Genomic DNA, 15,775 nt, shown 5'->3' with positions numbered 1-15,775 from the left:
GGTGCGTCACTGCCTGGCCCTCAGGGATATTTCTGTCTATCTACCTCCACCCTACCTCTCCCTCTATCTAAAAATAAATAAACAAACAGGGTTTTATATTAAAAATAGTCAGGAGTGGTAAAACTATGGAGACAAAGAAGAAAAAAAAGTAATATAAACAACATTCAAGTAACAAGAAATAGAATATTTGTAAGAATTTATTTTATTTACTTCAGTTGGTTTCTGTGTGAGATGCAGGTTGTGCCAGGAAAGCAAAATATAACCACAGGAAAGTAACCTGGGAAACTATGAGTGAAAATTGGGTTCCAAAGCTGGAACACCCATTGAAAGGAAATGGCTCTGAAGATAAATATCATCCTAAAACCCAGCCAGCTTACTGGATTGGAGTCTACATTTCAACAATAAATCTACTATAAAATGCCCCTGTGGTCTTAGGTGTTGAATGCTTACAAACTCTAGGTATAGCGAAGAATTCTGAGGGCAGCTGTCACTCAAGCATTATCCAAGCCACAAGCAAAATCAAAGCATTCAGATAAGGTTTTATTTAAAACAAATTGGCTCAGGGTTATGTTCAAATTACAAGGTGCTCTCCTGTAAAGGTTCTGAATCTTATGTCAAATTGTCATGAGCTTACTACAGTGCTACTTGTGTTCTTTCAATTGACACTTCTGACTCATGCTGGGGAAATATGTCAAAACAATTTATGGGCATCCATTCAATTATCTGTTGCACATTAATCATGTTCTGCAGATAAGCACTTAACTGTAAGTGGGTTTATAAGGATTGATTTGACAGCCTGCATATATCACAATGCAGAAACTCACTTGGCAGACAGAAAAAAAAAGTTTGGAATCCAAAGTAAGGTGTATGTTTGATTGGTAAAGAGAAAATTTAATGAAATATTTTCACTTTATAAACACACAATACTCTGAATTTTAGCACCACAATTCATGTCCTAGGAGGAAAGGGCATTAAAATATTAAACTTATCTTCAGTCAGCTTAAAATTATACATGGAACAGAAACAGAGCTTATGACTTAGAGAATGTCATCCCTCACTGAATTATTGGTTGCTTATTTGACAACTTGAGGTTTGAATGTATCCTGTGAAAATGTATTTGTCATGTTTAAACATTCTTTATAGTCAAATATCCGACATTTTGTTTTAATGTATAAGTAATTCTTGATTGAGATACAGAAGTATAGTTATCATTTAGTAAAAGGAGGAAGAGATCCAGTGAGTAGAGAGATACCCAGCATGTGTGGACATTCATAAGTAAGAGAAAAGTTATGGGAATAGATACATATCAAACCTTAAGAGAAAATGAACTTAGCTACACATTCTCATGGTCATATGCTGCTTTGTCCAGCCATTTCCCATTACCTGTGTTCACTCCTCCAGTGAATATCCATGCTCCAGTTGTCATGGCTGCCTTGATGAGTCCTTTTCCAAAGACTTGCTTGAGTTTGGGCTGGAGTTCAAAGTTCTGTAGGCCCCCATGGACAGAGATGAGAAGCTTGGGAAGTTCCAATTGCCATTCCTTGGTCATCAGGTGTAGAAGGAGATCAGGTTTCGTGTCAAAAGATACTCGCACATACTAGAAGGAGAAGGACCCTTAGTTAGGAAGACAGGGTAAGGTTGAATGTGGTCTCTCATTTTACTGATTGTGACACCATGTCTAGTTATTTGGAGAAACTATATCACATGACATGACCTGTTTTCAAAGGTGCAAATTATTTGCTTTACTAAAAGATTCATTAGACCAAGGGGTTTTTTCAGTTGGAAAAGTTTATAAAAAGTTGTCTTCTTTCTCTCCCCTCTCTGTCTTCCCCTCCTCTCTCCATTTCTCTCTGTTCTATCCAACAATGATGACATCAATAATGACAATAACTATAACTATGAAAAAAACCAAGGGCAACAAAAGGGAATAAATAAATATTTTTTTAAAAAGAGGGAGCCGGTGGTAGTGCAGTGGATTATGTGCACATGACGCAAAGCACAAGGACTGGCATAAGGATCCCGGTTCTAGCCTCCGGTTCCTCACCTGAGGGGAGTCACTTCACAGGCGGTGAAGCAGGTCTGCAGTTGTCTATTTTCTCTTCCCCTCTATGTCTTTCCCTCCTCTCTTCATTTCTCTCTGTCCTATCCAACAACAATGACATCAATAACCACAACAAGAGGAAATAAATAAATAAATAAAGGATGGACACCTGCAGACTTGCTTCACTGCTAGCAAAGCGAACCCCTGTAGGTGGGGAACCAGGAGGAAAAAATTGTCTTCTAAGTGCAGTACAGTTACAATTTCCCCCAGAACGAATTCTTCTTCTCCTTCAATATTTATTTGTTAATGAGAGAGAGAACCAGAGTATCACTCTGGCACATGTGATGCCAAGGATTGAACTTAGGACCTCATGCTTGAGAGTCTAACACTCTAGCCACCATAGCACTTCACAGGCTGCTCCCAAGAATAAGTTCTTAATTCAAGGAAATCACATTGGAATCTTATTGACATTAACATCTATGTGATAGTTCAAAATTTTATAATATTGGTAACATCATCAATCCTCTTACACTGACTAGACCTAGATGATAATTGCTTCTCTGACCCTACTACTTTGAGAGGTTGAGAAAATACATACAATTTTACTTACAGTAACAACTTTAAAATGTGAGTGCTCACATACCATGCACAAGAATTTGGGTTCAAGCCCCTGGTTCCAACTTGCAGGGGAGAATGCTTCATGAACAGTGAAACTGGGTTATAGGTGTCTCTCTTTTTCTCCCCAAAATAAATAAAATTATTTTTAAAAGATTACATTATAAAATAAACCATTGAATATGCTTAAATCTATAACTGCATATTAACTTCTTATCTTATAAAAAAAGCAACAAAAGGTATGCTAATTATTCTTGTAGAATGGATGAAAATTTAAAATCTGACATCAGCTATCAAGGTATTGAGAGATGCAACAGAAAAATCATAAATACATATAGTGAGATAAGCTACATAATCATACATAGATATATAGGTCTCCTTTTGGTTATAGTAAGACTAGCATGTCTAGTAAGAACAATGAGCATAATAGATACATTTGAAAGAGTATAAAAGAAGGACTGCTCAGATTCTTAACCAAATTGGAAGTTGGAACCTCAGGTAAGAAGAACCAAAGTAAGCTTTGACCTGGAGGGCTTCTTCTAAATCCTAGAAAACCTTGAATATTGCTTAGGTGGCTTTTTGCAAAGTGAAGAAATCTCCTAGGAGCCCCTACATAGAGGTGAGATACTACCAAAAAAAGCTCCACTCTCAAGTACAAGAAAGAATAAAATGAAGTAAAAATAAGCTTTAGTTAGGGGCCTACATTTTGAGTGACTTTTACAAGAGAATGAACAATTGCTATAAAATGAAAGAATGCAGTGCTTCTGTCTAAATACACTGAAGCTATGCTACTTGAGTAGTTAAATTGGTGTGGCTTTGCTCCACTGAACTTCAGTCCTCTTGACTAATTCCAGTCAGGGATGTTTACGGAAAAAATGTAATAAATGGCCCAGTAAAGAGTTCAGTTACTCAACCCAGTTTGTAATAACTCAAGTACACTTTTGGGAATACACCTCACTTGGCAAATGGTGCACTCCTCTAAAGCCACAAGTTACTGAACTGTAAAGAACTTATTTAACCAAGCCCCAGTGATAACCCTGGAGGCAAAAAACAAACAAACAAACAAAAAACTGATTTATGTTCATGTGAGCAGTTCATTAGAATGTGATTGGCAAATCTCTAAATATATGGAACCTTCTTTTGGATGACCACCATCTCTTTTTCTAGTTAGGACACTAAGCAAAGCTTGTATGTTGATCACAGGATATTTGAGACTCAGCTAATAAGTGCTTTGGTGGGGGAATGAATGAATGACCACAGGTGACCTGACCCCAGCTCCCTGTCCAGCCCACATAAGGTCACACTGCTCACAGCTCCCTTCACATGTTCTTTTCAGCTCTCAATTTAGTAGTTGTGAAGAAAATATCCCAGAAGCTCTTGCATTGTAGACACCTGCATGCTATATACTTGATTTCCTGGGTTCCTCCCAATAATGAAGAATGTGGTATTTTCTAAGTTGTGATGACAGGGGTCACAACCCAGGTTTAAAAACTAGAGTCCTTTCTCTCAGTTACACAAAGACAAATGTCTCTCTTTCCTTCCTTCAACTACAACCAGTCTCAAGGCCTATGGTCAATTTTCAAATGTTCTCAACCAGGTCTTTCACTCTGTTTCTTCAGTGGCCATGTGAAGAATGAATTCCACTTACTGGGATGTCACTTTGGATTATGGTCACAGCCTCATAATGGCTTCTCTAATCAACAGGAACTCTTCTTTCTTCCAATTGCTGTTTGACCATATTATTCCCTCAGTTCAAATTGTTGTGTCACATGTGAACTCTCGTTCTGCTTAAGAGGCATTCCCAACAGTTTGGCCTCACCCTCACTAGAAGCTCTTCTCTCTTGCTATCTGCATTTAGTTCATGTTGTTCCACTAGTTCTATAAATTTCAATACTTCCACTTCACCAGCATAAATCAATTCTTTCAAAGGCTTCTACTGATTTTTCTAGAGAGTGAAAGCTCATGTTGATAGAACATAAATCTTGATCAATCCCAGTCTTAGCACTCCCCACCCTCCATTTATTTCTTGCATATTGTCAGTTCTATCTCCCCTGTGTCACAAGGTCATTGAGAGAAGGAAGGCCTCAGCCTGGCCTGACTATGAGTTTTGATAGTTCTTTCATTCTGGGCTATGAAATAATTGTAATCTTAGATGAAAAATATTAGAAATATTTTAGTCATGGGGATTGGTGATCATCTAATTTAATTCCTCCTTACAGAGAAGATACAGAATCATGAAAAGCAAGGACCTGGGACCTTACTTCACCTGAAAAATTAGTCTTGTGGAGTCTATCAGAGCTAGTTATCCAATAATTAAATATTTCATGTGATCAGCTCTTACACCTCACATTGATTGCCCACCTCAAACTTTAACTTGTATGACTCAACAAATAACCCTTTTCAGAAATTTGGGTTCTTATTAAAGATCTGGAGTGGGGCTGGAGGTCTTCTATTTCCAACTTGCTCCTCAAAGACTAGACAAGTAACAAGGATTACAACGCTTCCCTAGAACCAAGACCCTAAGTAGTGTATCTGGTGTTTGCCATTGGATCACAAAGGGAGGAAAGAACACATTCTTTTATATGAGACTCAGAAAGAAATGAAATGTTACCAGAATTACTTGGGCATAATAAAGTAGGGAAATTATTCAGGCAAGTTCAGCCATTGACAAGTTAATCCAAGTTTACCCCCCTTCCTAACCCCTATGTAAATGATGATATGATCAACTGCAGCCCACCTTTCATTGTCCAGAGATGACAAACTACACAAATACTGTGTGTCCTTTGATGGTGATCATTACTTGTGACTTACAATGTCCTGTCTTGGAGAAAAAAAGGGTAAATAAAAAAAGGGGGGGGGATATATGAATCAGTCAGTCTGAGACTTTTTATTGTTAATATTTCTGATTAACTCAAATAAGTGGCGTATAGAATAGGCAAATAAAACTAAGGGAGACAATTACAGTTTGCAATTGTTTGAAGGTTTGAATTTTAATTCTATTTTTTCTTTAAAAATCATTTTATTTGAGGGTTAATAGCTTTCATCCCAATTGTTGACACATGAGTACTATTTGTGATCTCTTTGTATTAGGTCTTTAAAAAGCACTCACCCCTAGTTTAGGTCCTTTCCACCATCTTGTACCAGGACCTCAAGTCTCTCTATCTCTCTCTCTCTTTCTCTCTCCTAAATTAGTGATTTAATATTGGTTTACAAAATTACAAGATAGCAGGGGCACAATCCCACACCATTCCCAACACCAGAGTTCTATGTCCCCATTCCCTTCATTGGAAACTGCAGTGGTTTTCCCCAGGTCACAGATCTGGGTTGACTATTATTTCTATAATTATCAATCTGTATTTTTGCCCATTTTTTATGGTCCTGCTCAGTCATCTCTCCATTTCTTCCCTTCTCTCCCTTACTCATAGTCCTTTACTTTGGTGCCATATACCACACCTAATCCATGTTCTTATACCCATAAAACCATGTTATTTGCAAGCTCTCTAGGTGCTTACATGGAATCTAACAGCCAACTCAGCAGCTTCAAGGTCAGCAGTGGTTGTGCCCGAAGCAATTAATCAATTCCTGCTAAATGGTCAGTGTCATTTGAAATTAGGAGCTATTACAGTGTGCAAGATAGGCAATTTTGACTGTTCATTTGTGAACTCAATAGTCATTAAGGAATCACCTTATACACAAGAAGAAGTCCTTAATAGTTTTCACTAAACTGTGCCCCCTGGGCATTTACTGGGTATACTGGCATGTGTGCTTGCCATTCCCAAACCTGTGCAAAACTATGCTCGGACCCCAGACACTGGCACTCTAGGTCATCTGACAGCTTTCTCTCTGTTGTGAAAAGAGCAGCAATCCTGACCAGCACACAGGACTCCTAAGGCTCATATTAGGGAATATGCCTGAGTTGGCAGACACCCTCATCAATATAAAAGGGGTGAAGGTTACAAAAAGTCTGCCTTGGGTTTATGGCGCTACTGTACTCTTAGGTGTGTGGGAGGCCAAGTCATATATAAAATGTGAGCTTCAAAAGAAACTATCTCTTAGCCTGCCTCTCTCTTTCCCTAGTGGGGCAGGGTTCTGGGGAATCAGAGCTCCAGGACATATTGGTGGGGTTGTCTGTCCAGGGAGGTCTGGTTGGCATCCTGCTAGCATCTGGAACCTGGTGGCTGAAAAGAGTTAACATATAAAGCCAAACAAGTTGTTGACTAATCATGAACCTAAAGGCTGGAGTAGTGCAGATTAAGAGCCGGGGGTTCTCTGTTTTGTAGATAGCTAGTAGGCATATTTTAGTTATATTCCAAAGGGCCTGTGGCTATACTAGTTTTCTTTTTTTTTTTTTTTTCCTTGAGCCTGAAATCTGATATGCAGGTAAATCCAAGTTATTGTCTGGGGAGATGATGTCATGGTTGGAAAAAGGACCAGAAAGCTGGATCAGGGAAGAAAGTAACTCCCAAATATGGGAAAGGTGTATAATGTTGTTGAATATGACCCCATCAGTTTGATGTGATCTGGGGCCCATATTCAGCTTAGGAGCCTATGTGACCTCTGCATCCCTATAGATCTGAGCTCACATTCTGTGGTCATCAGTAGGAATGCTGATGTTCAATGGGGAAGCAGTTACAGAAGCCAGACCTTCTACCTTCTGCATCCCACAATGACCTTGGGTCCATACTCCCAGAGGGTTAAAGAATAGGAAAGCTATCAAGGGAGTAGATGGGATATGGAGTTCTGGTGGTGGGAATTATGTGGAGTTGTATGCCTCTTTTTTTTTTTTCCTAAAACACACCATCACTATATCAGGAAACCATAAATACAAAACCGGGCTGATAATGACAAACAACTATACAAAAACAAAAAAAAAAATTACATCGATCTGTTAATCTGTTACATTTTCTGGGACGTGGTCATTGTAAAAACAAAAGAAAAACTAGGAAGGTGCCTCAGACGCTGCCGTGTTTCAAAGTTGTATGCCTCTTATACTATGGTTTTGTCAGTATTTCCTTTTTATAAATAAATAAATAAATAAATAAATAAATAAATATAAAAAAAGAAAAAAGAAACTATCTCTTGAGTTCCAATTTATACATTTAGAAAAGAAATCCCATTAGACTATCATAGAAATCTGGACATTTCCCTTTCACTTACAAGCTTCAGTCACTAAGATTCTCCAGGACTGAATTTGTGTGTATGTAGAGAAACACAGAGAAATTGGGCAGGGGTTGATAGCACTGTGGTTATGCAAAGAGACTGTCATGCCTAAGGCTCCAAAGTCCCAGGTTCAATTCCCCACACCACCATAAGCCAGAGCTGGGCAGTGCTCTGGTTAAATACTAATAATACTAATAAATACATAAGTAAATAAATAAGTAAAAGACACATAGTGAAAAAGATAGATAAAGACATCTATAACATTGCTTCACCCCTTGTGAAACTTTCCCCTTGCAAGTGTAGATTGAGGGTTTGAACCTGAGTCCTTGTGAACTAGAATATATGCAGACAACCAGTGCCCCACCATCCAGCCCCCTAGACTGTCCAGGTTTTGTCCTGTTTGATGCCACATGTCTTTTTTTCTTCTTCTTTTTCTTTTCTTTTTCTTTTTTTTTTTTTTTTTGTCTCCAGGGTTATTGTTGGGACAGGCAATTGCCTGCACTATGAATCTACTGTTCCTAGAGGCCATTTTCCTCATTTTTGTTGCCCTTGTTGTTTATTATTGTTGTTGTCATTACTGTCATTGTTATTGGATAGGACAAAGAGAGGAGGGAAGACAGAGGGGGAGAGAAAGAGAGATACCTGCAGACCTGCTGCATCGCCTATGAAGTGACCCCCTTGCAGGTGGGGAGCTGGGGGCTTGAACCAGGATCCTTATACTGGTTCTTGTGCTTCACGCCATATGCACTTAACCTACTGCGCTACTGCCCAGCCCCCCCCCCATGTCTTTTTGTGCAGCAGGAGGCTTCATTGTTGTTTATACAAGAGAGAACTTTACTGCTATATGTTTAAGAGTGTTACTGATTGCTTATGAAAACAGACTCACCTTTTCTATGGTCTCAGTCTGACTCAATTTGGAGATCACTGAAGGTTCACACAAGGCTCAGTTTCCTTCATCCCAACCAAAGTGAGGGGAGGTAGAGAATGTAGGAACAGCCATTACTACTTAGAACACATTAGGACTCTTGAATTAAAGACTAAGAAGAATCTTTTCTTGACATTCTGAGCTTGAGTTTTTGTGGAACATTTTTTTAAAACAGATATATAAACAGACAGACAGACAACAGCACCAAAGCTTTCTCCATTGTGGTAAGGGCTAGACTTGAACCTGGGTCACATGCATTTCAAAGCAAGTGCACTAAGTAAGCCAATCTGACTTTAGAAATTAACAAACCATTTCTTTAACCCTAACATTTTCACCCATCTAACTTAGCCCAATTTTTTTTAAAAAAATTATTTATTTATTATTGGGTAGTGATATAAATTGAGAAGGAAAGAGACACCGGAAGCTCTGCTTCACCACTCGTGAAGCTTTCCCCCCTCAGGTGGGGACCAGAGGCTTGAACATGGGTCCTTGAGCACTGTACTGTGTGCATTTAACCAGGTGCACTAACACCTGGCCTCCTTAGCCCACTTTCTAAAACAAAAAAAAAGTGAAAGAACCATGATTCACTTATAGAAAGGGGAAAGGACAGAGCTTTCTACTCATCCTGCAAAAACACCATGAGATCTTAAAAATAACCAGTTGGTACACATAGCAGCACCTATTCTGAGCAATGGAACTCAACTATTCCTTAATCTCTTTGAACAGTATTTTTAATGTCTTTCTCCCAAGTCTGCCATGGGCATCTGGCCCCATGTTCCTTTCTGTTGAGAGATATGACAGTGCCATTTTATTTTCTCTTTGTAGCCACAGTTTCAATGAGCACTTTTAATTAAAGTTCTGGCCAAGCAGAATATGTTACTACAAACTGATAGGATAATGTTGCTGATATCAGCTTTCCCAGTCCACTGGGTCTTTTGTTTTTCAGGGAGCTTTTAATGCCTATGGAGGTTGAATAGTGGAAAAAGTTCCCTGGAATTCAAATGCATACTGAATTCCTAGTTTGCTGACCTACAAAACAGAGGCAGTGCAAATGCCATCATAATTTATTCCATAATGTTTGTGACTTCCTCCATGGTGTTAGAGGTACTTCAGGTGATAAGTGCTGAAAAGTCAAAGTTAAAAATTTAAATAAAAGCAAAAACCTTGCTGAGTATATATAATATATATATATATATATATATATATATATATATATATATACACACACACACACATATGAACAGGTCACAGGAGGGTACTCTATAAAATTTCTGCCAGAATTACTTAGTGTTAAAATTCTCAGGGGCAAGAAAATAAAAATTTTCTAGCTGGAAGCTGGGTTTCTTAGAAAAGGTTTGGTTGGTTCTTCTCCAGAGTCTGTGACTAGTATCAGAAATTTGAAAATCCCAGTTTTAGTCTGTTTTAAAAAGCTAGGAATTACAAGGTGGAAATTCCAAAATCAGTGGAGCAACTACAAACCCCCCTCCAGTTCCTGAACATGTTTTTGCAAAGCTGCCTCCTTAGCTAGGGCCTAGTGATTAGCAATTTTGTTTTCTAAAATGGGGTTCCTTTAATCTCCTTTTTGGTGTATGTTTAGTCAATGAGGAATCCAAGGTCAGATTTGCATAACACAGAATCAGACATATTTTTGAAGTTAAAATTCAATCTTAAAAGCATTTTCAAAGTAGAAGGTAGAGCCAGGTGGTAGCTAACTTGGTAGAGTACATATGGTAGTTACTAGGCACATGGGCCCAGGCTAACATTCCTGGTACCATCTGTGGAAGGGGGTGGAGTCATGAGCAGCAGAACAGTGTTGTAGGTGTCTCTTATCCACTGTTAAGGAAAGAAACAGCTTCTGGGAACAGCGGAATCATGCAGCACTAAGTCCCAGTGATAACCCTAGTGGGAATAAGAGACTACTAAGTAATAGATGCCAAGCTGTTGACAACCTCCACCTTACAATGTGCCCCTCCCCCCTCCCCCACCATCCAGCCACACACATCTGGCTGACTCAGGAGCTACAGCTTTGCGGGTGAACTTGAAAAACAGGAAGAATTTACCTAAGCTACATGAAAATTCTAATACAGGGTCAGCCTGCTCTAACAAGTAGAGTAAATAGCAAGGGGAGACCTGGTGAGAGAATTATCTAGGTAATGTGGGAGGTTTGAATACAAGTCCTTAATTAGATTATACTTACTTGGGCCACTTGTCAGCTCAGCCTTAACAGGATGAGATCATTAGTAATAAGCAAATAAGATACTATCTAATCAAGCCCAACACAGTACTGCTAACTTGTCAAAATAACCTACAGCTTTAGCCCCAGAAGAAAGAGGCTTTGGTTGTCAGGTCATATACTAAATACTGCCTTAGTGTTTATTTATTTATCTGCTTATTCATTTATTTATCAGAGTACTGCTCAGCTCTGGCTTAAGGTGGTACTGGGGATTTAGCCTGGGACCTCAGAGCCTCAGGCAGAGAAGTCATTGCAGAACCATTATGCAATCTCCTATTCCTATGACAGTTAAAAAAAAAAAAAACAACCCTCCAAAAAATAAAAATAAATAAATAAAAATGGACTGTTAGCAAGTTGCAGTTGCTACTATGATTCCATCCTGAACACCCTGAGTAGAGTCCATTTGAATGAGTAGCCAATAGGGAGAAAAGCAGAGCTGAGAGAGAAAAATTCTTTTGGTTAACTGTGCCCTGGGACCTCACCTCTCCAGAGCCCTGTGCCACTAGGGAAAGATATAAACAGACTGGGATAAGAATTGACCTGATAATGTCCATGTCCAGCAGCAAAGCCATTCAGAAGCCAAAACTCTCACCTTCTGCCCCACAAAAATAATTTTTCTCTATACTCTATATAAGGAAAAAATTACCAGAGACTCTGCACTCCAACTCCAGCAGGACCCAGAGAGAGAAGAGAAAAAAAGGAAAGAAAGACACTCAGTAGTCAGAGGTGTAGGTCTGACTTACAAAGGAAGAGAAGGCAGGACCATAGGGAAAAAAGGGGTGGTGGTGGCAGACTATATAGATATAGTTATAGAAGTAGTAGCCAACCCATATCTGTGACCTTGGGAATCTGAAGTTTCCAATGGAGGGAACAGGGATGTGGAACTCTTGGTGGTAGGAAAGGTGTGGAATTATACCTTTGTTATCTTTTTTTAATCATGTTTATTTATTTTCACTTTTGTTGCCCTTGTTTTTTTATTGTTGTTGTTGCTACGGATATCGTTGTCGTTGGATAGGACAGAGAGAAATGGAGAGAGGAGGGGGAGACAGAGAGGGAGAGAGAAAGACAGACAGCTGCAGACCTGCTTCAACACCTGTGAAGCGACCCCCCTGCAGGTGGGGAGCCGGGGGCTCAAACTGGATCCTTAAGCCACTCCTTGCGCTTCACACCACGTGCACTTAACCCGCTTGCTACTGCCTGACTCCCTATACATCTGTTATTTTATGTTTTTGTAAACCAATATTAAATCACTAATAAAATTTTTCCATGAAAAAAAATGGCCTGAAACCTAGTCTTTCAGAACAATGCAAGTCAGTGCTTCAATATCTTAGTATATTCTTTCTCTAATCCTCTCTTCTGACTTTGTTCTTCACAAGTCCAGAAGTGTCAGCATTTTATTTTTTCTGGAGGTGTAATTTAGTAAGAGGAGGTCTGGTGGAGGCTCCTACTAGTGATTGTCTCTTACACAACCTTTACACTCTCCTAAAGAGTTCACTTACTATAAGTAGAAGAGAGCCTTTATGTTCAGTTAAAATAAGATTTCTGATATCCAAGTCAGAAAGAGCTAAACCCAAGTCTTTTCTCTCTTGCTGTAGCCAGAAACTCATTTCTACCAGTTAACTGAGTTTCAAGTTCCCTAATCTACAAAAGCTGGTGTGATTGATTTATGGGAGATGTATATGAAGATTGAGGAAATAGGAAAACCCCAGATATACAGCTAGCAAGCAACATTATTTGCGATAATCCTAGCCCTGGCACATGAAATACTGTCCTCCATTGTCCAAGACTCCTAAGCTACGTCATAAAGCTTCCATGGGAGGATCCTCACCATAAGCCTGTAAGCTTTGTGATGTATCTTATTTTAATTGGTAATAAAAGCTCTCTTTTATAACAAGTGAACTCTCTGTAGGAGCAATTACCCAACAAACACATGAGTAGCCTTATCATTTTACTTATTTTTAGACAGAGACTGGCATAGAGAAACTACAGCACTGAAGTCTCAGTCTCCTTCAATGCTATGGAGGCTGGGCTAGAACCTGGGTTCTCACATGGCAAAAGCAGTGCTCACTATCCAAATGAGCTATTTCGTAGGCCCTTGACTGGCTTTAGCACCAGTCAGCATTCTTTTTTTTTTTTTTAATTTTTTTGCTTTTTCCTCTCTTTTGTTGCCCTTGTTGTTTTATTGTTGTGGTAGTAGTTGTTGTTGTTATTGATATCATCATTGATGGATAGGACAGAGAGAAAAATGGAGAGAGGAGGAGAAAACAGAGAGGGAGAGAGAAAGATAGACACCTGCAGACCTGCTTCACCACCTGTGAAATGACTCCCCTGCAGGTGGAAAGCTGGGGGCTGGAACTGGATCCTTATGCCTGTCCTTGCGCTTTGTTCCACGTGCACTGAACCCACTGCGCTACTGCCTGACTCCCACCAGGCAGCATTTTTTTAAAAAAATTTATTTATAAAAAGGAAACATTGACAAAACCATAGAATAAGAGGGGTACAGCTTAACAGATCTCTGTATAACAGGCAGCATTCTATGCACTTATGTGTATGGATTTATTTAACCTGGCTTCAACACTATAAAGTAGGATTACTATCCCCATTTCCCAGATAAGGAAACTAAAGACCTGGGAAATCAAATAAATCAGGTTAAGTCCCATAACTAGTAATGGACAGGCTAGACTATAAACCCAGAAAGGTGGCTAGAGGTTTTTGTGTTCAACCACTAGGCATAAGAATTAATTTTCTAAAATTATTTTAAAGCGTTCATGGAAAGTGACAGTTTGTATTCATAATATACCTAGGTTAAGGCATCCAAATGGGTAACCTTCAACATATAATCAAGTATTTAAATGTATTTCAGAGCCTGGAAAAAAAAGTGGAGTGGTAAAAAGGGTTGTTGAGTTTAATATTAGATCTATTATGAACCCAACATTGTGTCAAATAATTTAATATGCTACCTTGTTTAATTAACATTGATGATTGTAGCATAATTATACTTCCTGAGAGTCAGAGAATTAAAGGCACTTTTCTCTAAGTCACGGAGTAAGCACAACAAAGTTCTGTAACCAACAGCTCATACACCCTTCCCAACCAAACTAGAACTCCATTCCTTAAGAAATATAATGGTGTTTGAACCCTAAGACAGCAGGAACCTCACATCTCCACTATAGAGCCCCTACTTCCCCCAGTCCTGGAACCCTTGGATAGGGCCCACTTTCCCGTATGTGTCTCCCAATCGAAACCAAATAATATTGCACCCGCCGATCACAACCTAACCAACGCAACGATTGCCACCTCAACATGCTTCACCTCAGACTGTGTCCAGAGACTTCACATGTGGAATGACAACCCTTAGGCTTCATTACTCGGGTGAGACCTTTCCTTTTATAGTACACTCTAATTTCATCTCAGGTAGTTCACTTTCTAACAAAGTCCCATAACCTAGATATACACCAGTTTCTGTATAAGTACCCCGCGCTAACCGATTGCGCCACTGGAGCTCTATACACCAGTTTCTGTGAGAGAGAGCTTATGTTCACACGTATCCATAAACTACTGCAAAATATATACCTGAAAGCAGAAGTACATTAGAGTTTGCAGTGAGTACCTCCCTAACACTTCCTCTCTACTATTCCAAGCTTGGGATCCATGATTGCTCAACAAATTGTTTGGCTTCGTATGTTAACTCTCTTCTCAATCACCAGGTTCCAGATGCCACCAGGATGCTGGCCAGGCTTCCCTGGATTGAAGACCCCACCAATGTGTCCTGGAGCTCTGCTTCCCCAGAGACACACCTTACTAGGGAAAGATGCATTGGATCGACCTTCCCGTGGTGCATCCCGTGAGTACCCATTCATTGGGGAAACTGACGATCCTTCCTAGCCGACTGAATCCACATGGATCCCAGTCACTTTCAAAGCCAGCAACAAGCAGCAACCTGACGCTGTTGACTGGCTACGGAAGAAGGGCAAACGCTAGAAGAAGGGAAAGAGAGAGGCAGACTGGGAGTATGGACCGACCAGTCAACGCCCATGTTCAGCGGGGAAGCAATTACAGAAGCCAGACCTTCTACCTTCTGCAACCCTCAACGACCCTGGGTCCATGCTCCCAGAGGGCTAGAGAATGGGAAAGCTATTATGGGAGGGGGTGGGTTATGGAGATTGGGTGGTGGGAATTGTGTGGAGTTGTACCCCTCCTACCTTATGTTTTTGTTCATTAATCCTTTCTTAAATAAAAAATTAAAAAAAAAAGAAATGTAATGGTGGAGCAACTTACTTTCTGAGGCAATATTAAAACAAACAAAAGAAAAACTTGTATAAATCATATAAAAGATTACAGACTTCTTTCCCCTTAAGCCTGTGAATTGTCTGAAGCCAGTCTTGACACATTTGGAACATTGATGGCATTATGGTGACTACCATCTCCCTAGGTGACAATTTTATTTCCTTGCTCCTTTATAGTAAAGGAGCAAATGAAAGAAATCAGAGGTGGACTGAGGTTCTGCATAAAGACTTTCCTGTCTGAGGCTCTAAGGTCCTAGGTTCAATCCCCAGCACCATCAGAAGCCAGAGCTGAGCAGTAATTTAGTAAAAAGAAACAAAGGAACAAATGGCCAAAAACCCCCACAGCACCAACACTTGCTCCAATGAAGTGGGGGCCAGGCTTGAACCTGGGTTGTGCACAGGGCAAAGTAACAGGTGACAATTCTAAAGGGATGTCTTTATGTGCTGTGGGCTTGGTAGATACTGCACACTAACCATGGATGTGATGATCAGTAGTGTCCCTCTGGGTAATCACA

General features: G+C 39.7%; 1 protein-coding gene across 14 annotated transcripts in view; it reads right to left on the bottom strand.

Annotated features, from left to right (window-relative positions):
• Positions 1 to 15,775, bottom strand: part of TRPM3 (transient receptor potential cation channel subfamily M member 3) — a 671,125-nt gene that overhangs the window by 333,871 nt on the left and 321,479 nt on the right. For all 14 annotated transcript variants that reach the window (XM_060199709.1, XM_060199695.1, XM_060199701.1 and 11 more), the window contains exon 4: positions 1,384 to 1,597. In XM_060199709.1, the coding sequence (XP_060055692.1) occupies positions 1,384 to 1,597 (214 nt within the window). The remainder of the gene's footprint in view (positions 1 to 1,383; positions 1,598 to 15,775) is intronic.

The sequence above is a fragment of the Erinaceus europaeus genome, chromosome 10 (genome assembly GCF_950295315.1).
Source record: "Erinaceus europaeus chromosome 10, mEriEur2.1, whole genome shotgun sequence".
Lineage (NCBI taxonomy): Eukaryota > Metazoa > Chordata > Mammalia > Eulipotyphla > Erinaceidae > Erinaceus > Erinaceus europaeus.
Note: the sequence above shows the minus strand (reverse complement) of the source record. Positions and strands in the feature narration are given on the sequence as shown.